The following is a 20,835-nucleotide window of genomic DNA, read 5'->3' on the forward strand; positions in this document are numbered from 1 at the left end:
AGGTCCTGTGGCATCCTATCTGCATCTCCCCTACTCCACTGTGGGCATGATTGAAGTCATCGTAACATCAACAGGAAGCTACAGCTACTACTCCTGTAAACACAAACCGCTGAGGATGCCAGACAGCGATATGACCCATAACTGCACATAATTACTGTAAACAAAAAATACACTAGAGATTCGAAATTTGACATCACAAGTTTCTGGATAGTGTCAGCTAAGAAATTTGAGTTGTATTTGTTCATGTCAAGTAATCGCTTTGATGCATGTGAAGCCAGAAGAGAAAGATATTTAGTATAGTGCAAAATTGGGACGCTAGAAAGAATAAACCCTACTATAACACCTCTACAGCTCACAAGCATTAAAGAGTTTTGAAAGAAATACCAAGGATTTGTTATTTTCACCTCCAGGAGGCGCTATCAGTGGTGAGTGAAGACCAGTCCTTATTTGAGCCTCCCTACGCTGCTGCTGCCCCTCTACCCAAAACAGATATGACTGCATCTGGCACACAGGACTACGGCCAGACCCACAAAATCAACCCCTTACCCCCACAACAGGAGTGGATCAACCAGCCAGTGAGGGTCAACGTCAAAAGAGAATATGAGCACATGAACGGATCCAGGTAATGACATGACAGCCACACCCTGTGGCATGCATTGTTTAGTAGAGATGAGTTTTTATGCACTTTTATCAGACATGCAAGCGGGTGATGAATTAAAAAGCAAATTCGACACAATGAGTTTCAGTTAGGCGTGGCTTTGGCTTTCATTCTCCAAGTCTCTCAAGCTCTCCTGGTAAGATGGAGTACCATTCACTGTTAGGTGTTTTTTAACTGTGTTGAGATGTGGTGAGTGCATTTCCTCAAACCATCCAGTAACTCCTTGCTCCAGATGGCCAGGGCTATTGTCATCGTAGAAGAGACCCCTCCCATCATAATAGAAATGTTTCTGCGTAGGATAAACATGATAAACGCTGTATTTATTTTCAGTGCTCCTTCCCTCTAATGGTATATGTGGACCCAAACCATGGCACATTATGCTGCTATGTGGATCAAACAGATCCACACTCATTGCAGATTTTCAGGTTTTGCTTCTAATTTGTCACCCATTTGTATGACACTTCTGCTGCTGTTGTCATTTGTCATTCAGCGGGCCGTTTCTTTACCACAGCTAACCTTCACGTTTCACATCTAATCTTTGATATGCTTTGCTCAGATGAGCGTAGGGCTTGAATATCTCGTGCCAAAGTCAATGGCTGGAAAGGAAATTCAACAACACCCAATTTATCTGCTGATAATATTTTTACAACTTACTTGGTGTGCATGTGTGTGTGTGTGTGCATGCATGTTTGTGCAGCAGGGAGTCTCCAGTGGACTGCAGTGTGGGTAAATGTAATAAGCTGGTGGGGGGTAATGATACATCTCAGATGAACTATGGAAACTACATGGATGAGAAGAACGCCCCTCCCCCCAACATGACCACCAATGAACGGAGAGTCATTGTACCTGCAGGTAAGAACAGATGTGTATAGTTAGGAAAAATTAATCAGGACATAAGAACAAAATTGATTACTATTGCTAGATGGCACTCACTTGCCTGTTCTGGTATAATGTCACTAATGCTGAGGCACAATCTAATGAACCTAAGTAGATATATATTTTTTTTTTTACTATACCCTTTGTTTGAACACTTAGTTTAAGAAATTTGTCTTTCACTCAAAGTCCAAACAATAGGCGTTTCAGTACGTTTCAGAATGGCAAACAGTGTGCCAAAAAACGAGAACATCCAGATGATTTAATTGAAACTGAATGCAGACTTGGTAAATTTTTCATTTTTTAGTGTTTAGCTGATGCCAAAGGCCACTCATCTATTAACCTAATAGGAGCTCACTTGGATGCCACTCCTTAACCACAAAGTGGCAAGTTTGGGGTTTGGTTTCCAAATTGGCTGTGCTGTGTATCAGGCATGGGTCAAGTAACATTTGCAAATACTGAGTTTTCTTTGGTATCACAAAGTTCAGTCAATTTAATGATGAGATTCAAAAACGAATACTATTCTATGATAGATGACTGAACTAGGAATCTGCTGTTTTCATTTTATTTAATAAAGTAAAAGCAATATTTAGTATTCTGTCTAAACCACACAAACTGAAGTCTGTTCACCTCAGCATTATTATATGAAGCTAAATCACAGCAACAGTTGCCTGAAGGCACTTTATACTGTGAGGTAAAGAGCCTGCAATAATACAAAGAAAATAGATACTGCCTTCAGTTTGTTTATTACTCCTCCTCCCTTTAACTTAGAGATGTGTCTTTCCTGAGGTCTGCCCACAACAGTCAGTAAAACCAGTCTCCTTTCCTTCTGTCGTCCTGCAGACCCATCACTGTGGTCCCAGGACCATGTGCGCCAGTGGCTAGAGTGGGCCATCAAGGAGTATGGCTTGTTAGAGATTGATACGGCAATGTTTCAAAACACGGACGGCAAAGAGCTCTGCAAGATGAGCAAGGATGACTTTCTACGGCTCACCACCATGTACAACGCAGAAGTGCTTCTCTCTCATCTCAATTATCTCAGGGAAAGTAAGTAAACTTTGGTAATTACTTGACGGGTCTCTGGAACAAATATAGGAGTGCAACAAAAAGTGTTTAACAGTTGAGAACAGAAGAAGAAAAATAACTCAGAAAGTATTAAACACAGTGAAAAGTCAGCAATGCCATGCTGCGCTTCGTTTTCCTTGTTTGTGCCTAAACCTGCATCACCATCCACGTTTGCCAAAGGGTGAAAGTCATTTAGTTTTTTTTCTTCTAGTTTTTGATTCAAAGTGTGAATGAAAATGACCTTGTTTGCTCAGCATGAAAGAAAAAAAGGAATGTCACTTTTTTTCATTCACACTATGCTTGCATTACTAAATAAACAATGAAATTACTAATTTCTCTACGATAGCTAACACGTCTAAAGCCCAGCATAGAAACCAAAAGGGTTTCTTTTCCCCTCTCCAGATAACCATCATCAACCTCCCCCACTACACTTTTATACCACATGGCCCACAGAAAGATGAAGCCCAGGTGCATTGCCTCAGGAATCACGCTAGGCTTGTATGTCCAGAGCAAAGAAAAGAAAGTTGATCTGCAATTTGCAATGGTGGCAGCTAAATTTGAGCCCCTTACCTTTGAAGAATATCTCGCCGTAATCCCCGCTTCATATGTTTCTGGGAGGAAGCGAAGCCAATTTTCTGATGCGGTATGCAAATGACATTTTAATATAAAATGTAACATCTGGTGAGGCTCTGGCTTGAATACATGCAGCGTGGTGTCGAGTTCGCATGCTAAATATCAGCCGTGTGCTATAAAAATTAGCAAACGAGTGGCGCGATTGATGCACATGTAGGGAACGGTCTGTCCCCATCTTTAAAAAGTTTGGATACTGTAGAATAGTTAGAGCTGCTTGTGCCGTGGCTGCAGAATATCACGGGCAGCACACTGGGTGGAGTGACTGATGGCTTGACTAAATTTAACATTACTCTCAAAAAATTGCGATGGGCCTCAATGTGATGTAATGGGAACTGTATTTTGTGGGTGTCAACAGTTTTCTCTATGCACTGCGTCTGGGCAGAGAGAGATGCTTGTCATGAGTATAACAGCCTCATTGTGCAGCGGTGCAGCGGGTGGATCTGTCTGACCGCCACTGGGCACACTCCGCAGAGCAGTTTTCATTATGGCCAATGGCTGTGGGACTTAGCCACGGCTTAGGCGTGCTGCATCACGATTTTGCCCCATTTTTCTTTCTTTCTTTTGTGTGCTTTGGAGACAGAAAAGATGTCTTGGGAATCCTCTCCACTTGCCAGCTGAAATTGCTTTGTATTAATTCCTAACAATCAGCAAAATGGACGCTCCCTTTCCTGAGCTGAGTAACCCGTTTTAGGGCAGCTCGCGGACGATGCAAGCGGGGTGAAGTGCTGATACTGTACCTGCATTACACATACAAAATTTTTTGTCTATTACAAATGGGATACAAATATCCTAAGCAGATCAGGCACTGAACACACTTTAGCCTACCAGCTTTCTGTTGCAAAGCGCCTGTCATGTCCCATTGCACAGTTTTTCATCTTATGTGGGACTTGCACAGATTTTACAGCTAGTGCTGCCTAAATCAAAAAGAGTATTTCCAGTTGTGAGACCAACTCCTGCCACGTGCCACGTATGAAAACATCAGATGGCATCCTGATTCTCTTGATACTGTCCGGAGCTCAAGTGTGAAAACAGTTTGTGAGCAAAGGAAAGGGGTCAAGGCTTTATGACGACCCTCACGGGGTGATAATTTAGAAATGAAAGGCTTTCTCTCGTCTCCCCCCACAGCACAAACAAACACAATCAGAGACTAGGAGTAACCCTGTCCAGAAAATAGACCTCTGTTTTCACTCACAAGAGCTGGAGCTGGGACTAGTTTCCAGGAGGCAGAGAAACAAAAAGAAAAGGGGAAAGGCTCAAGCAAGCCCTGAAAGTATTAGTGATTACAGGTCATGTGATCTGATTCACTGAATCTTTTCATTATCACCCCCCATCCTACACCCCCCCCAAAAAAATAAAAAATAAAAAATAGATGGTCCAGAGGGATAATGCAATCATTTCGTACACATCTGTGTGCACCATATGTGTGATTGGTTCTGTGTATTGAACCTCTGATTAACATTCCTCAGAGTCATTAGACCCTGTATGTACACTTGGTGAAGGGCGGGAGACGCACTTCCACACCCTACAGCCATACCATAACAAAACATTCCTGCCACGTCACACACACAGAAATACCGCTCAGACATCCATACTGGCGCAACCGCTGGCACAACCTGAACATCTGTCTGGCTTCCCAGCTGCTTACAGTAACAAGGGTAGTTGCCCGTGCATTATTTTGGCCTCGTTGTTGGTCACTTATCCAGATTTTCATAAGTGATGGCCGCCCACACCCCAATGTGCTTTCAATTTGGGGCGCAATTTGAGAATTTGTTCAAATTAGTCTGTCAGGGAGGGGACTGCTGACTGTTTGCTTTATCGCACCCATGTAGGTCGGTTTGATACCACATGTGCTGGAAACGGAGCAGAGCAGCAAACCTCAGACAAGGAGAGACTGTATCTTCTGACACATAGAGATGCGAGGCGGAGAGAGAAGGGAGGAAGAGGGGGGAGAATTCAAAAACGAGCGGAGGGACTGGGGAGACAGAACAATCCAAAGAAGCATGTGAAGGAACATAATAATAGGAGTTAGATTAAGAAACATGTCACTGACAGATAGGGTTGTTGCTTCAGGACAAAAACAGGAGTGTGTGTAAGCAAGAAAGGCAGTTATAGAAAGGGAGTGCGAAATTTAAAAATTTGGTGGCTGAACTATTCCTTTTTGTTTTTTTGCGAAGAGTGTGGAAACGGTCCGAGATGGTCATGATTGAGTGCCATTGGAGAATAGCAATAGTTCTGTTTCCCAGCTGTCGCCGTTGCTTGTGTGTCTGGATGGATTTACAGCGAGGGAGTCCAGAAGGAGAGAGAGAGATCGAAAGAGAGAAGGAGAGAGAGAGAGTGATAAGTCTGGGCTTCTGCACTGCTGCTGCTCGCTCGAGAGTGGGGGACATTCTCGAGCCCTCAATAGTTTATACAGACCATAAACATCTGGGCTCGCAGGCTGAGTAGGGAAAAAGGAGGTCTGGAGAACTCTCTCTCTCACACACACACACTCTCTCTCTCTCTCTCTCTTTCACTCCTCTTTCTTCCCTCACAACATTTTTATTGAGCTCCCCTTGCATTAGTTCTTTCTATTGGCAGATTATCACTGGTGCAGAGGGGCTCAGCAGGCTGGCTCTACGCCTTTTGCCGTTTGCTGTCTGCTGTTAGCCACCATTACAGTGCAGTCTGCGGCACTCAACTGCTGGGGTTCGGCCACTTATGAGCTTCGCAGGAATTTATGTCTATATCACATTAGCATAAGTGGAAGTGGATAATAAGCAGTTGCTATTCGTGTAAACACTGAGATGAGCCTAGCTGTAATTGAAGCGAGATGTAGATAATAATTGTAAGTTTCCAGTTAAGAATACTGATGTCAGCCAGTTCTGCATATCTCGTTTTATAGTCCTGTTTTTAACATTAATGCTAATTGTTTTAAGTGATTTATATTTTCCCCATCATATCTTGGACTGGTAACTGCATGATTGCAGTTAGGAACAGCATATAAACTGTGGTCAGGATATTGTTAAAGCTAAGAATAGCGATTAAACATTTCTGAACATTTCACCTCTCACTTGTCCAATCAGATATGAGAGCGCTGGATCCAGATCTCTCTAACATTTCTAAATGGATCATTTGATGTTTGCGCCCATTTCACGCAACAAACTATCAGATATGTGAAGGTGTGTGGAGGGAGACAGGGTTGGATTGATATGTTATAGCTATTTTTGGCCCTTTTTTATGACTATAAATACCTTCAAGGGGAGTCTGTCTAAAAGTGTTGACCATTAACCAATAAACACTTTCACTTTAATACATAATGGAACATTTATAACCATTCTCTGGATCATTGGCAGGATGGGATGTAATCTTGGTGTCAACTTGCTGCTAGGCCCAAAGCTGAACACCCTGATTTCAGTGGCTGTGGGCAAGAATTTGTAGTTTGTAGATACAACCCAAAGATTGCATCCACCATGATCTTCTAATGGAAAACATTTAACATTTTGCTATTTGGCTCTGAAAGGGTATCACTGCAGAACTGGCTCCACATGAGCACTGGGACCAGAACTGGAACTATGTTGATGGAAAAGAGGCACTTGTCAGTCTATCAATTAATAACAGCCTCCACATAAAAAAAACCTTTTGTCTGTACAACAATACTTGTGCATTTGATACTACCTGTTTTACCAGGGGTTTAATAAAGAACCTGTATAACTCTTCAGTTGGCAGACTGGTTTGGTAGCTTGAGGCGGTCTCGAGTGTGGGCAGGAACTTCAATCTGTGCCCAACACAAATGTAATTTAATGAGAAGAGTGTTTTCTTTTTCTTTCAGTTACTTGCGAACAGTGCCATCTTGAAAGGAGGGTCATAAGTTAAAAAAACAATTCCAATACTTTGTAGTGGAAGACTCAGAAATGCCTCATATGAAATATGAAGCCAAGCAGCAGCGTTATCCAGTGCAACTAAATGGGATAGCTGAAAATTATGTGCCCCCCTTTATGTGGCAAGGTGCCTAAAACAGGGTGACTGGGGACCCTGAGTTTGTTGACAAAGCTCAGACCACATGTTGAGGCAATGGTATCGCATAGCTATACAGAATAAACAGTACAGGGGGCTTGCCAGAGGTCCTACACGGCGCTGTACAAGGCTTTAGAAATATTGATCAGTGTTACGTGCATGTCAGGCGGCGCTTTCGCGAAACCAAACAGTCATACAAAGGAGAGAAAAGAAAACTGTTTGCGGGTGTTATGTAATCTTACAGAGTCTGAAGCAGATGTGATTGGAAAGGGAGAGCAAGAGAATGAGGGTCTCAAAGCTTGAACACTGGCCAGTCCTCCCACTGCGCTGTCAGATTACCGGGATGTGTTTGTTTTCGAAGAGAGGAAGAGGCCATCCAAATAAATAGGCAGCCCAGCCAAGGCTCCCTTCACCAAAACCGTCAGCTGTGGTGTTTCTCTAGCTCGCTCTCACTCACTCACTCAACCCTCCACTCGCTCTCACTCTCTCCCATACAGCAGTCCCAAATTTCTCTGTGGGATGGTTTGAGGTTTTCTTAGCAATGCTGCCTGTTTGCCTGTCTGGGTCAGACCACATATGTGGCACACAGTAGGAAAAGGGTTAACAGCCCCTTCCTCCTTCCTCCATCCCCTCTCTGTTCCTCGTTCTCTTACACCCTCTCCCTCATTCCAGAAGTCGGTGCTTCGGAGGCTCGTTTGCCCCTGTGAGCTTACGCTCTGCGTGTGGAATTATTTTTGTACGGGGGAGCTGCGTTTGATTGCCATGCAGGGACCCTTCCTCATACAATGGCTCCCCTGTTCTGAGGCCCCCATCCTTCTAAACTAGACCCAGAGCCTTGGGGGTGCCGTGGAGTATAGGTGGAACTGGGAGGGGTGGGGACATTTGGAGGGTTAGAATACATTTGTGGAGCACCCCACATTACCCCACAGCCACCACTCTCCCCCCTTAAAAAAACAGACCCCTAGTCTGCCACTATGAGGCCCCAACCCACCACCAGCAGCACAGCACGTTAGTCGAGGACCTAGCATTGAATCTTAAGATCACAGACTTTCTGGATTTTTCTTTTTCCATTTGTACTTTAGCTCATTTCTCAGATTTCTCTGCACCACCCCACCAGAAAAGGTACGGTCCCTACTCAGCAACTTGCTGTTGCTGGCTCAGTGCTATATCTTGTCTACACTCTCCATGTAGTAACTGCTCTCGTGTTTTCTCTGTGCATTTTTGGGTCTGTTTTTCCACTCACTGATTTATGCCTGGGGGCAGCTAAAATTAAGAGAGCATTTTGGTGCCGCCCAGGGTGCCTGTGTAAGTGGAGGAATGCAGTGCAGAGTTCTGCTCCATAAGGTGAAATGAACAGGCAGCCATACAAGGACTCTTAACTCACTGTCTTGCTTTATTCAGGGGCAGTGGTTCCAGTTAAAATGTTGACATACTACTGGGCTTCCCCACCACTATTCAAAGGACAGACTGTGTGCTGGGTTTGCTTTATTTGAGAATAGAGTTCTTTGTCATTAATTAGCTTTCCTTTAAAAAAAAAATAATTTAAGAGCAAAAAGGTACCGAAGTGATCCTATGAAAATGGCTTCAGTGGCATGCCATAGGTATCAAGCTGAACCTTCTACTGCCACCTGCTGGGAGTATTAGAAATTTGAGCTTTTTGTTACTCATACAAAAAACCTCTCATAGCAAATGCAGCAAATTTCAGTTCAAATGAAATATATTCTGCATGTATTCCTCAAGATAATTTATTCTAAAGTAAACACTTTATAAAGCAATGAAGACTCTTTAATTGTTTAAAAAAAATCCAACAAAAATAATCTCACCATCCTCTCTTCTGTCTCATTGCAGGTAGCTCATCATTATCCTACAATACAACATCTCACACAGATCCATCACCACGTCTGGCTGCCAAAGAGGGTAGGGAAGTTTAGAAATTTTCTGTGCATTTCTCTTCACATATTTAGAGTTGTCTTAAATGCTGTATACAGACTGAACAAGGTGGGAATGGTGCAACCAAAGCTAAAGGTGATCGTGTAAGGCAAAAATATAAAATACCCAAACCTGAAGGCTTCGCATGAAGAAAAGCACACACATGTGAGAACAAACGCCACTTAACAAAAAGGAAGCACAATGCAGCCACTGATTGTTTTTGATGAAGCTCGGGGCAAGTACACCTTTTGTTTTGAGTCAGGCTGCTATTGCTATTCGGGACTACTACCTGAACCCGAAGAATAGAGGCATGTTAACAATAAAACAAAAGCAGAGTGCTGATGAGTTCTTTCCATGGCAGCGGGAGCATGAACAGACTGTAAATGTAGTAATTATGGAAAGAATCTATGTGAATGAAGCTGTTTACTGGAAGGACGGGCAGCACAGACAGGTGCCCGAGCAACAATGTGCTTGGTAAACATGACAGAAAGGGGCTGATTGGCTGCTTTAGACTAGACTAGAGAGGAAATAGGGGTTACATGTGTGAGTCTCTGATGAGTGAAATAGTGGCAGAAATCATGATAAGAGGTTAAGGGGACACTACGCATAAAATATGCTATTGTAAGACAGTGTTCAGCAGCACTGAGACCCTTTGACTAATATATGTAGATATATATATAAATATACATATATAGCTTTTAATGAAAATCAAATGATAGTAGCCATTTTCAGCTATTTTATGTAAAACGTAGGCTTTACTGTTAGCTGGTTTTATTAAGAGATTTAATGGTTAAGGAACCAATGTCTGATTAAAAACAATAGTGAAAATGGCTTTTTTTTTAAATGTTACCATACAAGCAGCTTGGTGTTCTTCACATCTCAATCTGGCCAAAATTTAAAGGACACAATGAACTAATTGAATTAGCGATACATTTTTAATAAAGCAGAAGAGGAGCGGTCAGAGGGACCAGTTCTAGTGTGCTAAGCCGAGAACAATGCCCCAAGCAGCTCAGGATGACGGTCCTTTTCCTCCCGATACCTTTTTCACCCTACAAACACTGGTGTGCTGACACGGTTCAGACAGGCGATAGCTTCGTATCTGTTTAGAAAAAAAAAGAAAAAACTACACATCCTTCACATAGGCTATATGGTGTCACCACCAGAGTCGAGAGAAAAGACTGCAATAACAATGATAGCCTTGCTAACAGGATGAGAGGCCCTATCAAGGCAGCAGCAGAGGAAATGCTAGGTCTGATAAGTGTCAGAGAATGCTCTCTGCCTCTCGCTCTATCTGCCCCATTGGTGAGAGTTCCAGGCCACGTAATGGTTCTCGCCCAGCTTCATACTAATAGGCCATTGGGCAGGCCAGATAAGATTCTGCTCGGTCACCCCCCGACCTTGGTCTTCCTGATTCTCAGCTCCAGGTATTTGGACTGGCAGGAATAGAGGGTCACTCCCATCAGCAGCATTTCCCTTTCTCAAGAGGTGATTTCTATTAAGTGCTCCTGTAACACTGCCTTCCTCTAACTGTGGCCTAAAACTCTGGCCTTAAGTAGAACACTTGTAGCATTTAAAACATGCTAACTTTTCCAAATTAAGGAAATACGACAGTGTTTTTGCTCGCACAAGTGTTACTTTCGTGCAGAGTTTCTGCTTCGGCAATAAAAGATGCGTTGCTTCAGGAGAAGCCTTTATCAGCGTTTGCTCAGATCAGCACTGCCAGATGTTCCACTTCATATTGCCTTTCGAGAGCAGTCAAATACCATACAGGCTCTTTGGGGTAGAGTAAGCACGAGCATACAGCAGGAGACAACCCTTAATCTGCCCCAGACTCTGCGGTGTAAAATGCAATGTTATGAATAAAAGAGAGCATATAAAACACGGAATGCAGCAGCTATGAAAGGACTCGTGCACGCCGATGTGTGTGTGTGGCTCTCTCAAAGTCTGCGTCTGCTATTTGCCTGCTGATCGGCTTGTAAGTATGGGTTTCCTGCATACCTTACTAGTGTGATATATATATATTATACTATGCCTTTGCATATCTTTTGGACGTGGACTGCATTATTCATGAGTGTAAGAGTTATAGAGTGTTGCTGGGAATTAGACATCATGTGGTTGTTACAAGTAAACACCTACACTTCTAGTTGTAAACTACTTTTTTTCCCCCAGATTGATTTTTTTGTTTTTCTCTTTTGTGGTTTCTGATCTATTAGCACAGCAATAAAATGTCGAAATGTTCTAAAAGCATCCATATCCTCCCCTGCCATGTTGAGGAAAGAGGATTCACCTTTTGAAAAGCATTTCCTCTGGTGCCAAGTCAAAGGCAAAAACAGCTTGAAATGCTTCATTACGTGTACAAACCATCTCAGATTTGTGTTTTTTCAAATGCTCACCTTGCTCTGTGCTAAATATAATGTAAGATAAACTGCAGACTTGGAAGCGAAAACGTTTAATGTTAAGAGAGTTGCGAAGATGTTCCCCCGTTTTTTTTTTTCTTTGATGGTTTTCTGTTCCAGTGCACCCACTGTCTCCTCGCTGTGTCTAACTCCTGTACTTTGCCATCATTCTCCTCCTCTTATGGCTCCTTGCTCACACAGATGGCTTTTAAAGCACCTGTATTATGGGTATTAAAAAAGTTTACCCTGTCTGGGTTTCTCTCCTTGGCTCGGACCCTGGGTTAAAAACAGTCCACAGCTCCACTCTCTCTTTTTCTCCACTCATTCTCTATCCCGCTCCCGTTGCTCAGTTGCTCTTTCTCTCCCAGCCTACTTGCTGTCTTTCTTCTTCCCTCTGTGTCTCTCTCTTTCTCTCTCTCTTTCTCTCTCTCTCTCTCTCTCTGTCTAGCACTCGGGCCTTGTTTTGACTAACTGGTCCTGCAGTTGAAGTCTCCCAGGAGCGTGCACCACACCCGAGACCAGAGTGGAAACTGGCTCAAGTCGCAGTCAGAGCGAGGCCTGGAAAAATGAAGGCGGGAGGAGGGGGGTGGGTGGTGAGGGGTGAGGCGGTTCTGTGTGTGCACAGTCGAGTCTACGTTTGTGTGGTTGCCCCCCCAAACCGCCGTGCATTGTGATTCTTCCTCCTTCTGCATGTTCACTTTCACTCAATCAATGAAGCTAAAACTTAATGCACAGTAGTGGTGAAAAGTGTATTTGCTGAGATTTTTCTTTGGCCAGAGAAAATTGTTTTGGTGGCAGATGCTACCAACCACTCAAGGTGTCTTAAGGCAGAAAACACACCCAAATAACACAGCTTCCCCTCTTCTTCTTCCACAGCTAACAGTAGCTGAGTTTGCAGCCATTGTTTTCTTTCCAGATTCCAAAGTTGTGTTTTGTCTGACTCTTTTTTCCATCATTTTTCTGTCCTGATTTTCTTCTTCACTTCTTTCTCTTCTGTACCTCTTTTGTGCTTTTATACCCTGACCGTAATTTGTCTGCTTCTCAGTACGTCTTTCTGCGATTTCCTCACTTCCACTCTCTCTCGTTCATCTGTGCCTCTCCCCCACCATCTCCTAAACCCCCTCTGCACGTAGATGGAGGTAACCCCGTCGTGTTTTTTCGGGGTGGTGGTGGTGGTGGAGGGACTGGCGGTGAGTAGAGGGGAAAAAAGGGCCAGTAAAACAAAGAGAGGTTGTCTGCAGGCGAAGCAGGCAGGAAACGCAAGTCTCTCAGGACTCTCCCCCAGTCACTGCTCTTTGGCTATCCTGCCAGCCCACACCAGATTGAACCTGACAGCCCCGTTGAGCCACAGCAGCCCACTTGTTATTTATCCCTCCTCTCCTTCTTTTTGTCTTTCTCTCCTCATATACTGTCTTTTCTTTTATTCATTTGATCGTGTTCCAAATTCTTTTCTTGTTGCAAGCTCATATATGTTTAGCTTCATGCATCTGCCGTTGTTAACTCTGCAGGGGACACAGAGACAGGGACAACCTCTCTTGTTTGCAGATTGTAACGAGTCCTTTGCTGAAGCGTTTAAGGTTAAAAGTTGATATGATAGAACTTAGTGAAGAGAACAAGAGGTTCAACATGAATATAAAATGTGTTTAAAAAGAAAAATAACTAGAACCAGCCAAACTTGGGAAACGTTGTTTTTTTCGCTCTAGTGAGATTAAGTTGTGCTCAGATGAAATAATCATTTCATGTGGAATGTGTCATCATTATTTATTATAAGGAAAACACCGATGCTAACATATTCTTGTCCACTGGAGGGCAGTGCTGCACAGTGTGTAGAAATGTCTGTCCGTGTAGTGAAGCATGATGATGCACAATTTGATGTCAATGGATGTTTTGTTTCTTGGTTTAGTTTGGTTTTTCCCCACTTGGACTATATGAGGTAATATGGGTCAAGATGCTCTACCCAGAACACATTTTTAAAAAAGCCAGGCACACTTACAATAATTACTTGATAATGTGTGATTTTTTTTCCCATAACTGAAATCTACAGACTACGGGAAACACAGGAAATTACACTAAAATGAATTTAATAGTTTTATGTTTTTAATGACTGATATCTTGCAAGGATCTGATGAAATGGAAATGGAAGTAAATTTCCCATTACTTGTCACACAAATCTAAGTCAAAGTTAACAAAGTCACCATTTAATGTCATCAGCTCTATACAAGCATGAAGAGAGATGAAATTGTGTTCAGTTGTTTTCACTTTAATCAGCATAGGAATTGTCTCAGATCTTTACAAAAACCAGCACACGATAATCTTTCAAACATATCTGGTTTAAAAAGTATCAATTCAGCATCTGATTTATCAAACAAGATAACTAAAGACTCGTCCCTCACTGGTGGGAAACGGAATTGCCTCTTGACCTTCTAGCAGCTTGCTACTTCAAATCCCTTGTCATCGCCATTGCACCATCTCTATCTGCTGCCCTCTGGGAGCAACGCTGGCGACAAAAAAAAGAAAAAAGAAAAAGTTGGCTGATTACGATAACACCGTTGAGCGCTACTCAGCATAAAGCACGTCTGGCCTCATCATATTTTCCCCTCGTGTTCTGACAATTGTTTGAACTGTTTTACTCCATAATAATACAAACCATCAAGGGTGCTGGCCAGGTGCACTCTGAGTATACAAGGGTGTTCACTGCCAGAGGAACGACACAGCCTCTGTTTTATCTGTTTGTGTCAGAGTGATTGATTGTTACTGGAAGCTGTCCAGCTTCACACTCGGTTAGTTTGAACCACAGACACACACGCAGCAGGTAGAGCCCATGGAAACCGGGCCAGTTTGGCTGTTTGTCAAGGTTTCGTGAAAGCCACATGTGTGGGAAGAGAGGATTATAGTGGATATCATGCACATGTATTGTCTTTGTGTGTGTCTCTGTTGTACGTTAATTTGCATCAGTCCCTTTCATTTGTGGTCGGGGTGTTGCAAGCTCTTTAACCAACTGTGTTCTCTGTAAAAGATTGTGCCATCTACATTTTAACCACCGCAGCAAGCCAAACAAAACCACATTTCCATGTCCAGATATCCTGTGAAGAACATTTTAACGATGTTTTGATGGATTTATTAATGCCCTAACTGTTGGCCAGCTGTAATTGTTAGGATTGGCTTGTGCACCATGGCATTTTATGAATTGTACTTAGCATGTTTAAAAAAAAACAGTAACTGTTTTCCTATTGAAACTTTGTCTTTCCTTTTGTCTTTGTTGTTGTTAGACCCTTCATATGATGCTGTACGGCGGACAGGCTGGTCCAACAACATGCACAGTGGCAAAGGTGAGGGCACACAAATCATCAATAATCGCTTTAGTTTTTCACTGAACAGTAATGGTAAGTATGAGTGGAGCAACTTACTGAGCAGGGGCATGATTCGTGACAAACCCAATCATTTGTTATGGGGTGGAGGTTAAATAGTTCTCAGATACCCTTTAATGCAACTCTGCAGCATGCGAGCAGCCCTTCCAGAATCCACAGAGAGTCTAGACATGTGGGACAGCCTCCTAAAGATTACACTCGGCCAAAAGAAGCCACTCATACCACCAGCTACTGCCTTATTTACTTTGGACCACTGCTGGCATTCCTTTAACATGTGTATATTGGTTATCTGCAAAGCACCCCTACTGATGTTTTCTGTGTCTCTCTTGTCCCCCACTTATTCCATTTCTCTCTGCAGGCTCGCCAGTGGTTACTCAAAATGTGACCAAGTCCACTGAGCAACCCAGAGCTCAGCCAGGTACTGGCTTACTTGGTGTCTTTCTTGACCTACTTAGTATAAGCACAGACTCAAATCCGAGTCATACCAGCTTGTCTGTTGTGCCGCTTGTTCTGACAGATCTTTCTTTTAGTCTTTCAGGCGAGACAGTGAAGCATAATCACTCTGTGTTTATCATAGCATTATCTATTCTAAGATCCTGGTATTTTGTGTTTGTTTACTCGACTGATTCTGCTAAAGCTTCTCTTTAAATCCTCCAGCCTTAAGCAAAGTGTTTACTGACACTTACCAACAAGTGTAGTTGCTTCTTCTACTTGCTTTATTATTTGACAAACTTCAGCGTGTAATACTAATTTGTTTTTGTCAGTGTGGCTGTTAGTTGTGTTTACTTCATTTCAAATGTAATGCCATGAAAAAAGCTATAAAAAGTGAAATTGTATCAATTCATCCAAATCCACCTATTTGAATGGTCGATTCATTGTTATGGATACTAGCATGATAGGATAGATACTTTAGAGTATCTACACACTAAGTTCAGTGTGTCATGCACTATGACAATTATTTGAAGTTGAAAGGTGTATTTTATTGTATCAACTAATAATTGTGGAAAGTAAATATCATAATGATTTATTTGTCATTGAAATGTGTTTAGAATTTGCAAATTAATGATGAATCATTTCATAAATCATGAAACATAATTTATGGTATGGGTAATGGTATCAGCATTACTGGCTCTGTATTTACTTGGTACCAAGTAAATTTTGGAGATAACCCAAAGAATCTGCAGTATCGCACAACACTAATTGCCATAATACTAGTTGTGATGACTCATAAAGCTCTCCTTTTGCCCACAGACCCTTACCAGGTTCTGGGTCCCACCAGTAGTCGTTTAGCCAACCCAGGTAAGTCTCTCACCATAACCAGGTTTTCAATTCAGCAGCTGTAAAAACACACTTTCTCCAAAACCTTTGAACAGCAATGTTAGTATCTAACTGTGCTTCCAGATGGATGAGAAAGCAACCATGCCTGAACGTTTGCTCTTGTGTTGTCCAATAGGCTCAGGTCAGATCCAGCTGTGGCAGTTCCTCCTGGAGCTCTTGTCTGACAGTGCCAATGCGGGCTGCATCACTTGGGAGGGCACCAATGGCGAGTTCAAGATGACAGATCCAGATGAGGTGGCGCGACGCTGGGGTGAGCGCAAGAGCAAGCCTAACATGAACTACGATAAGCTGAGCCGTGCACTGCGCTACTACTATGACAAAAACATCATGACCAAAGTGCACGGCAAACGCTATGCCTACAAGTTCGACTTCCATGGCATCGCTCAGGCGCTGCAACCGCACCCGACCGAGTCTTCTATGTACAAATACCCCTCGGACCTAGCCTATGTGCCTTCCTACCACACCCACCAGCAGAAGGTCAACTTTGTATCCCCGCACCCTCCATCCATGCCAGTCACCTCCTCCAATTTCTTTGGACCCACTGCTCAGTACTGGAGCTCGCCCACTGCAGGCCTCTACCCCAACCCAAATGTTCCTCGCCATCCTAACACGCATGTGCCATCCCACCTGGGAAGTTATTATTAAAACCACCCTTTCTAATCATCCACCACCCCTTGAACCTCCCCTGGCCCACACCATTTGCTGACATGCACTCTCAATGACGCCAAACCAATGAAGACTGAACTGACAGAGGTATTTTGTCCTCTGAAGAAATTTGATCCAAAATGAAGGATGATTAAACTAAAGGATTTTTTTTGTATGATTATATAAACAACTGGATATTAAGGTCCAAAAAATGGAATACTACTTACCTTTAAATGACTACCAAGTTTTTTTTTTAAATTTTTTATGATTTATGGACATTTATCTGAGTTTCATGTGCCTTTTCCTTCCTCCTGAAAGCTGCACCTACAGTAGCTGCAAGTGGGTGTTCAAGAAGCTTCCTAAACCAAAGCCTGAAGACAGAAGATAATCCGCAAGTCTGTCTGCCTCATCTTCCCTTTACAGTACCAGACATGGGCCTATTACTTATGGGTCTCAAAAAGCATCCTTCTCAGTATGTACCTTGTCCTGTAAAGCATCTGCCTTTTCATTCATCTAAAGCCTTGACAGGATTTCTTATTCCCACTACATCTAACCTTTTGTTTTGACTGTCTATGTTTTTTTGTTCTGTTAATCTGCATGTTTTTGTGTGTGTGTGTATGCATGTGGAGAGTCTTCTGGAATTCGCTGGACAAGAAGGAGCTCTCATTGAGGTGGACTTTTCTCAGCACTGAATAAAATTTGGCAACTGGAATATGCCATTCACTATGCCATTTAACTTATCCTCCAAACTGGAAGGCTAGAGAAGAGTTGAATGCAGTTAAGAGGGAAGCGCTGTATGTTTTTGCTGATTTGGGTCAATTCAGTTGCTTAAAATGTTTTCTTGTGAGTTGTTTGCGGCGTTTGAGCTAGGCTAAGTGTTGACTCGATTGTGCCAGGAAAGCTGAGTCAAGATATAATTGCAGTAATTTGTTACAATAATTCAACGTAGGTCAGATGTTTTCACTCGGGGCCACACATTAGGCTATTAAATGTTTGCAGAGTCTTCGCATTTTTCAACCGTGCCATTTCCAGATGTGTTGTCGCTCGACCGTGTCAGTATTAATGTGAATGTCTTCTGGTTTGTGAATTTTTTTAAAAAAGGGATACCCTTTGGCAAAAATCTAAATTTGTCAGAAGTATTCATTTTTATTTTTAAACGTTTGATGAAAAAAAAAGTAATTCCTTCACACTTGAGATCATGGATATAGAACACGAACGTGCCTTTTTGCAGATGTGGTCATGTTGACGTGTAGATGTTATCAACTGCCATTTGGTGGCTATTTATTTTCTATCCAAAATTGTCTTAAATGTTCTTCTATTTTGAATATGTGCTGTCCTGAAAATCCTGCCATGCTTTAACTGCTGATTTTGTATTTTTTTTTTTTTTTACCATATTTTGTCTATTCATTAAAGATGAGACAGCACTTCATCTTAAAGTGCACGCAATGAATTATCACACCACAAATCTGACAATTTTGGACTTTGAAATGGACTCTGACAGTAAAAGCTGCCGTGGTGTCTCTTTACTCTTTGTAGGCCAGTCACGACCATATAGGTCAGCACAGTAGATGTGGCTATGCATCAAGTCATGTTAATAGACAGTTAAGTTGCATTTTTTTTTTTTTTTCACCAGGGCTGGATCCTAATTTGAGAGTAACATGTGTGTCTGAATGTTAGTTTCTCACTGATCGTAAAGCCCAGCTAAATGCACATGAATCTCAAGTCAGGATTTCATTACCACAATGTAAGAAGACATATCCATCTTCAGGTGTTCAAAGCTGTTAATATCGGAAGTATTCCTTTAGCGTAACTGAGAATGGACACTTGAATATAAATTACCTGGGAACTTTATCAAAGAACAAATCCGATAAAGTATGACGAGACGAAGCAAAGAAATCCTCAGATTCGCAAGCGCTGTGCGTTTGTCAGACCTATTTTTTATTATTTTATAAGCATCAGTCAACTAGGCATTAAAGCAACTTACTGTATAAATTATGCAGAGTTATTTTCATATGTGACACAGTATTAAAAAAGTCAAGAAAATTAATACACGAGTTGACCTCGGTCAAAAATGCAAAACTTTTAAGTCCATTTCTGCTAGGTGGTTTGTTAAGCCTTTTAAGCGTTTTTATATCTGTACATTTGGGCAATACATTTTACCTTTTTGGGGGTTTTTTTTGTTTTCTCTTTATTGTTATTATTTCTCAAGTTAGTTATAAAATCCTAAGTGCCATTAGGTGTAAACTATATTTTTGTGTATTCCCAAAACCATGAATGCCGCTTGAATGATAACCCGATGGCCGGGGATTCCTTTACTATATATGCAACGTGTGATCATGATGCCTTGTTTCCATTGCCAATCACTTTTCTTGCCAAATGACAGAGTTTCAGGTATTTTATGCAAAATAATACTAACAGTATTATTATCCACGATTAATTTCTTTTGACGATTTATAACATTCAGTGAGCAAATTGAAAGGAGAATATGATTTGTAGTATAAAGAAATTATTCTAATGCACCCTGACTATTCATGTTTCACAAGCATTATCAATGAAAAGGGATCTCTGCTACTTCATATATGCAATGTATTTTGGATATCAAATATGTATATATATATATATATATATATTTATATATATAAATATATATATATATAGTGTATGTTTTACAATTAACCAATGTATTATTGTTATTATTGTCATTCCTGCAATGTATGAAGTAATACCTTTTGAAAAAGGGCTTTTGTATAGGAAAATGTGACAAAATAAATATTTTTACCTCTCAATTAATGCCCTGTTGCCTTTCTGTGGTTTCACCAAAAAGTGAGTGTTAATAAAAACAAAGACTCAAAGAAACCGCATCTCTAAAAGCACAGTAGTGTAATATTGACAGTAGCTTGCATAATTACACAATACATCTCCGTTTTGAGTTTGAATTTTTTTTAAAATATATTTTGCAGAGATGCATCTGAGTTTCATGTGCCTTGTTCATCCTCTTGAAAGATGCACCGAGAATTGCAACTATTTACACACATTTCTTCCTATAGGTCAAAGTTAATGTGTTATATTTGTTTGTCATGGTGAAATCTAATCATTTATGTGTGCAGATGCAAAACTCCTTAGTTTTAATTAGGTCAGAGCAGTGTGAGACTTCTATGTGTCTTCATGGGTTTTCTGAAGGCAGCCTAAAATAATGTTTTTGGCAGTTAAATAGCATCTGTGCATGCTGTCTGTGTCAAACAGCAGCTATGTGGGAGCATACTGGCTAAAATGCATATAATGGAGGCGAAGTGGCTCAGGGGATTGGAAAGCTCATCTGTAACCGGAAGGTTGCCAGTTCGATCCCCCTGCTCTCTTTGTCCTGGTCGTTGTGTCCTTGGGCAAAACACTTCACCTACAGCCTACTGGTGTTGGCCAGAGGGACCAATGGCGCGATATGGCAGCCTCGCTTCTGTCAGTCTGCCCCAGGGCAGCTGTGGCTACAACTGTAGCTTGCCTCCATCAGTGTGTGAATATGAGAGTGAAGGAATAGTGGAATTGTAAAGCGCTTTGAGTGCCTAGAAAAGATTGTATATAAATACAATCCATTATTATTATTATTATTATAACAGGAAAAGAGAATCGCCATCAGTGTTGGTCAAGTTACTTGAAAAAAGTAATCAGTAACTAATTACTGATTACTTCCCCCAAAAAGTAATCCTGTTACTTTACTGATTACTTATTTTCAAAAGTAATTAATTACTTAGTTGCTTAGTTACTTTTTAAAAACACGATTTACAACCTGAAAAGTTAATAAAGCGATAGATCTTTCAGCCCAATTCTACTTTTTCTGCATAATCCATCATATAAAATGTAATCAAATGGAAAAGTCTCTTTTTAAAACTTGTTTTTTTTTTTTAATCTTTTAACTTTATGCATCAAGCAAAAATTAAATTAT

The 20,835-nt window shown here is 41.6% G+C and overlaps 1 protein-coding gene across 5 annotated transcripts in view; it reads left to right on the forward strand.

Annotated features, from left to right (window-relative positions):
- The window catches only part of fli1 (Fli-1 proto-oncogene, ETS transcription factor), a 30,368-nt gene extending 10,684 nt beyond the window's left edge, over positions 1-19,684 (forward strand). For 3 of the 5 annotated variants that reach the window (XM_006804638.3, XM_006804639.3, XM_035913824.2), the window contains 8 exons: positions 411-622; positions 1,356-1,510; positions 2,375-2,578; positions 9,071-9,139; positions 14,817-14,876; positions 15,274-15,333; positions 16,167-16,214; positions 16,369-19,684. In XM_006804638.3, coding sequence (XP_006804701.1) covers positions 411-622; positions 1,356-1,510; positions 2,375-2,578; positions 9,071-9,139; positions 14,817-14,876; positions 15,274-15,333; positions 16,167-16,214; positions 16,369-16,898 — 1,338 coding nt within the window. In that variant the 3' untranslated portion in view covers positions 16,899-19,684. The remainder of the gene's footprint in view (positions 1-410; positions 623-1,355; positions 1,511-2,374; positions 2,579-9,070; positions 9,140-14,816; positions 14,877-15,273; positions 15,334-16,166; positions 16,215-16,368) is intronic. The other 2 variants (XM_035913823.2, XM_006804640.3) reach the window with 1 other exon arrangement.
- The last annotated feature ends 1,151 nt before the right edge of the window (positions 19,685-20,835 follow it).

Source organism: Neolamprologus brichardi, chromosome 14, assembly GCF_056152115.1.
Source record: "Neolamprologus brichardi isolate AB-2024 chromosome 14, ASM5615211v1, whole genome shotgun sequence".
NCBI lineage: Eukaryota > Metazoa > Chordata > Actinopteri > Cichliformes > Cichlidae > Neolamprologus > Neolamprologus brichardi.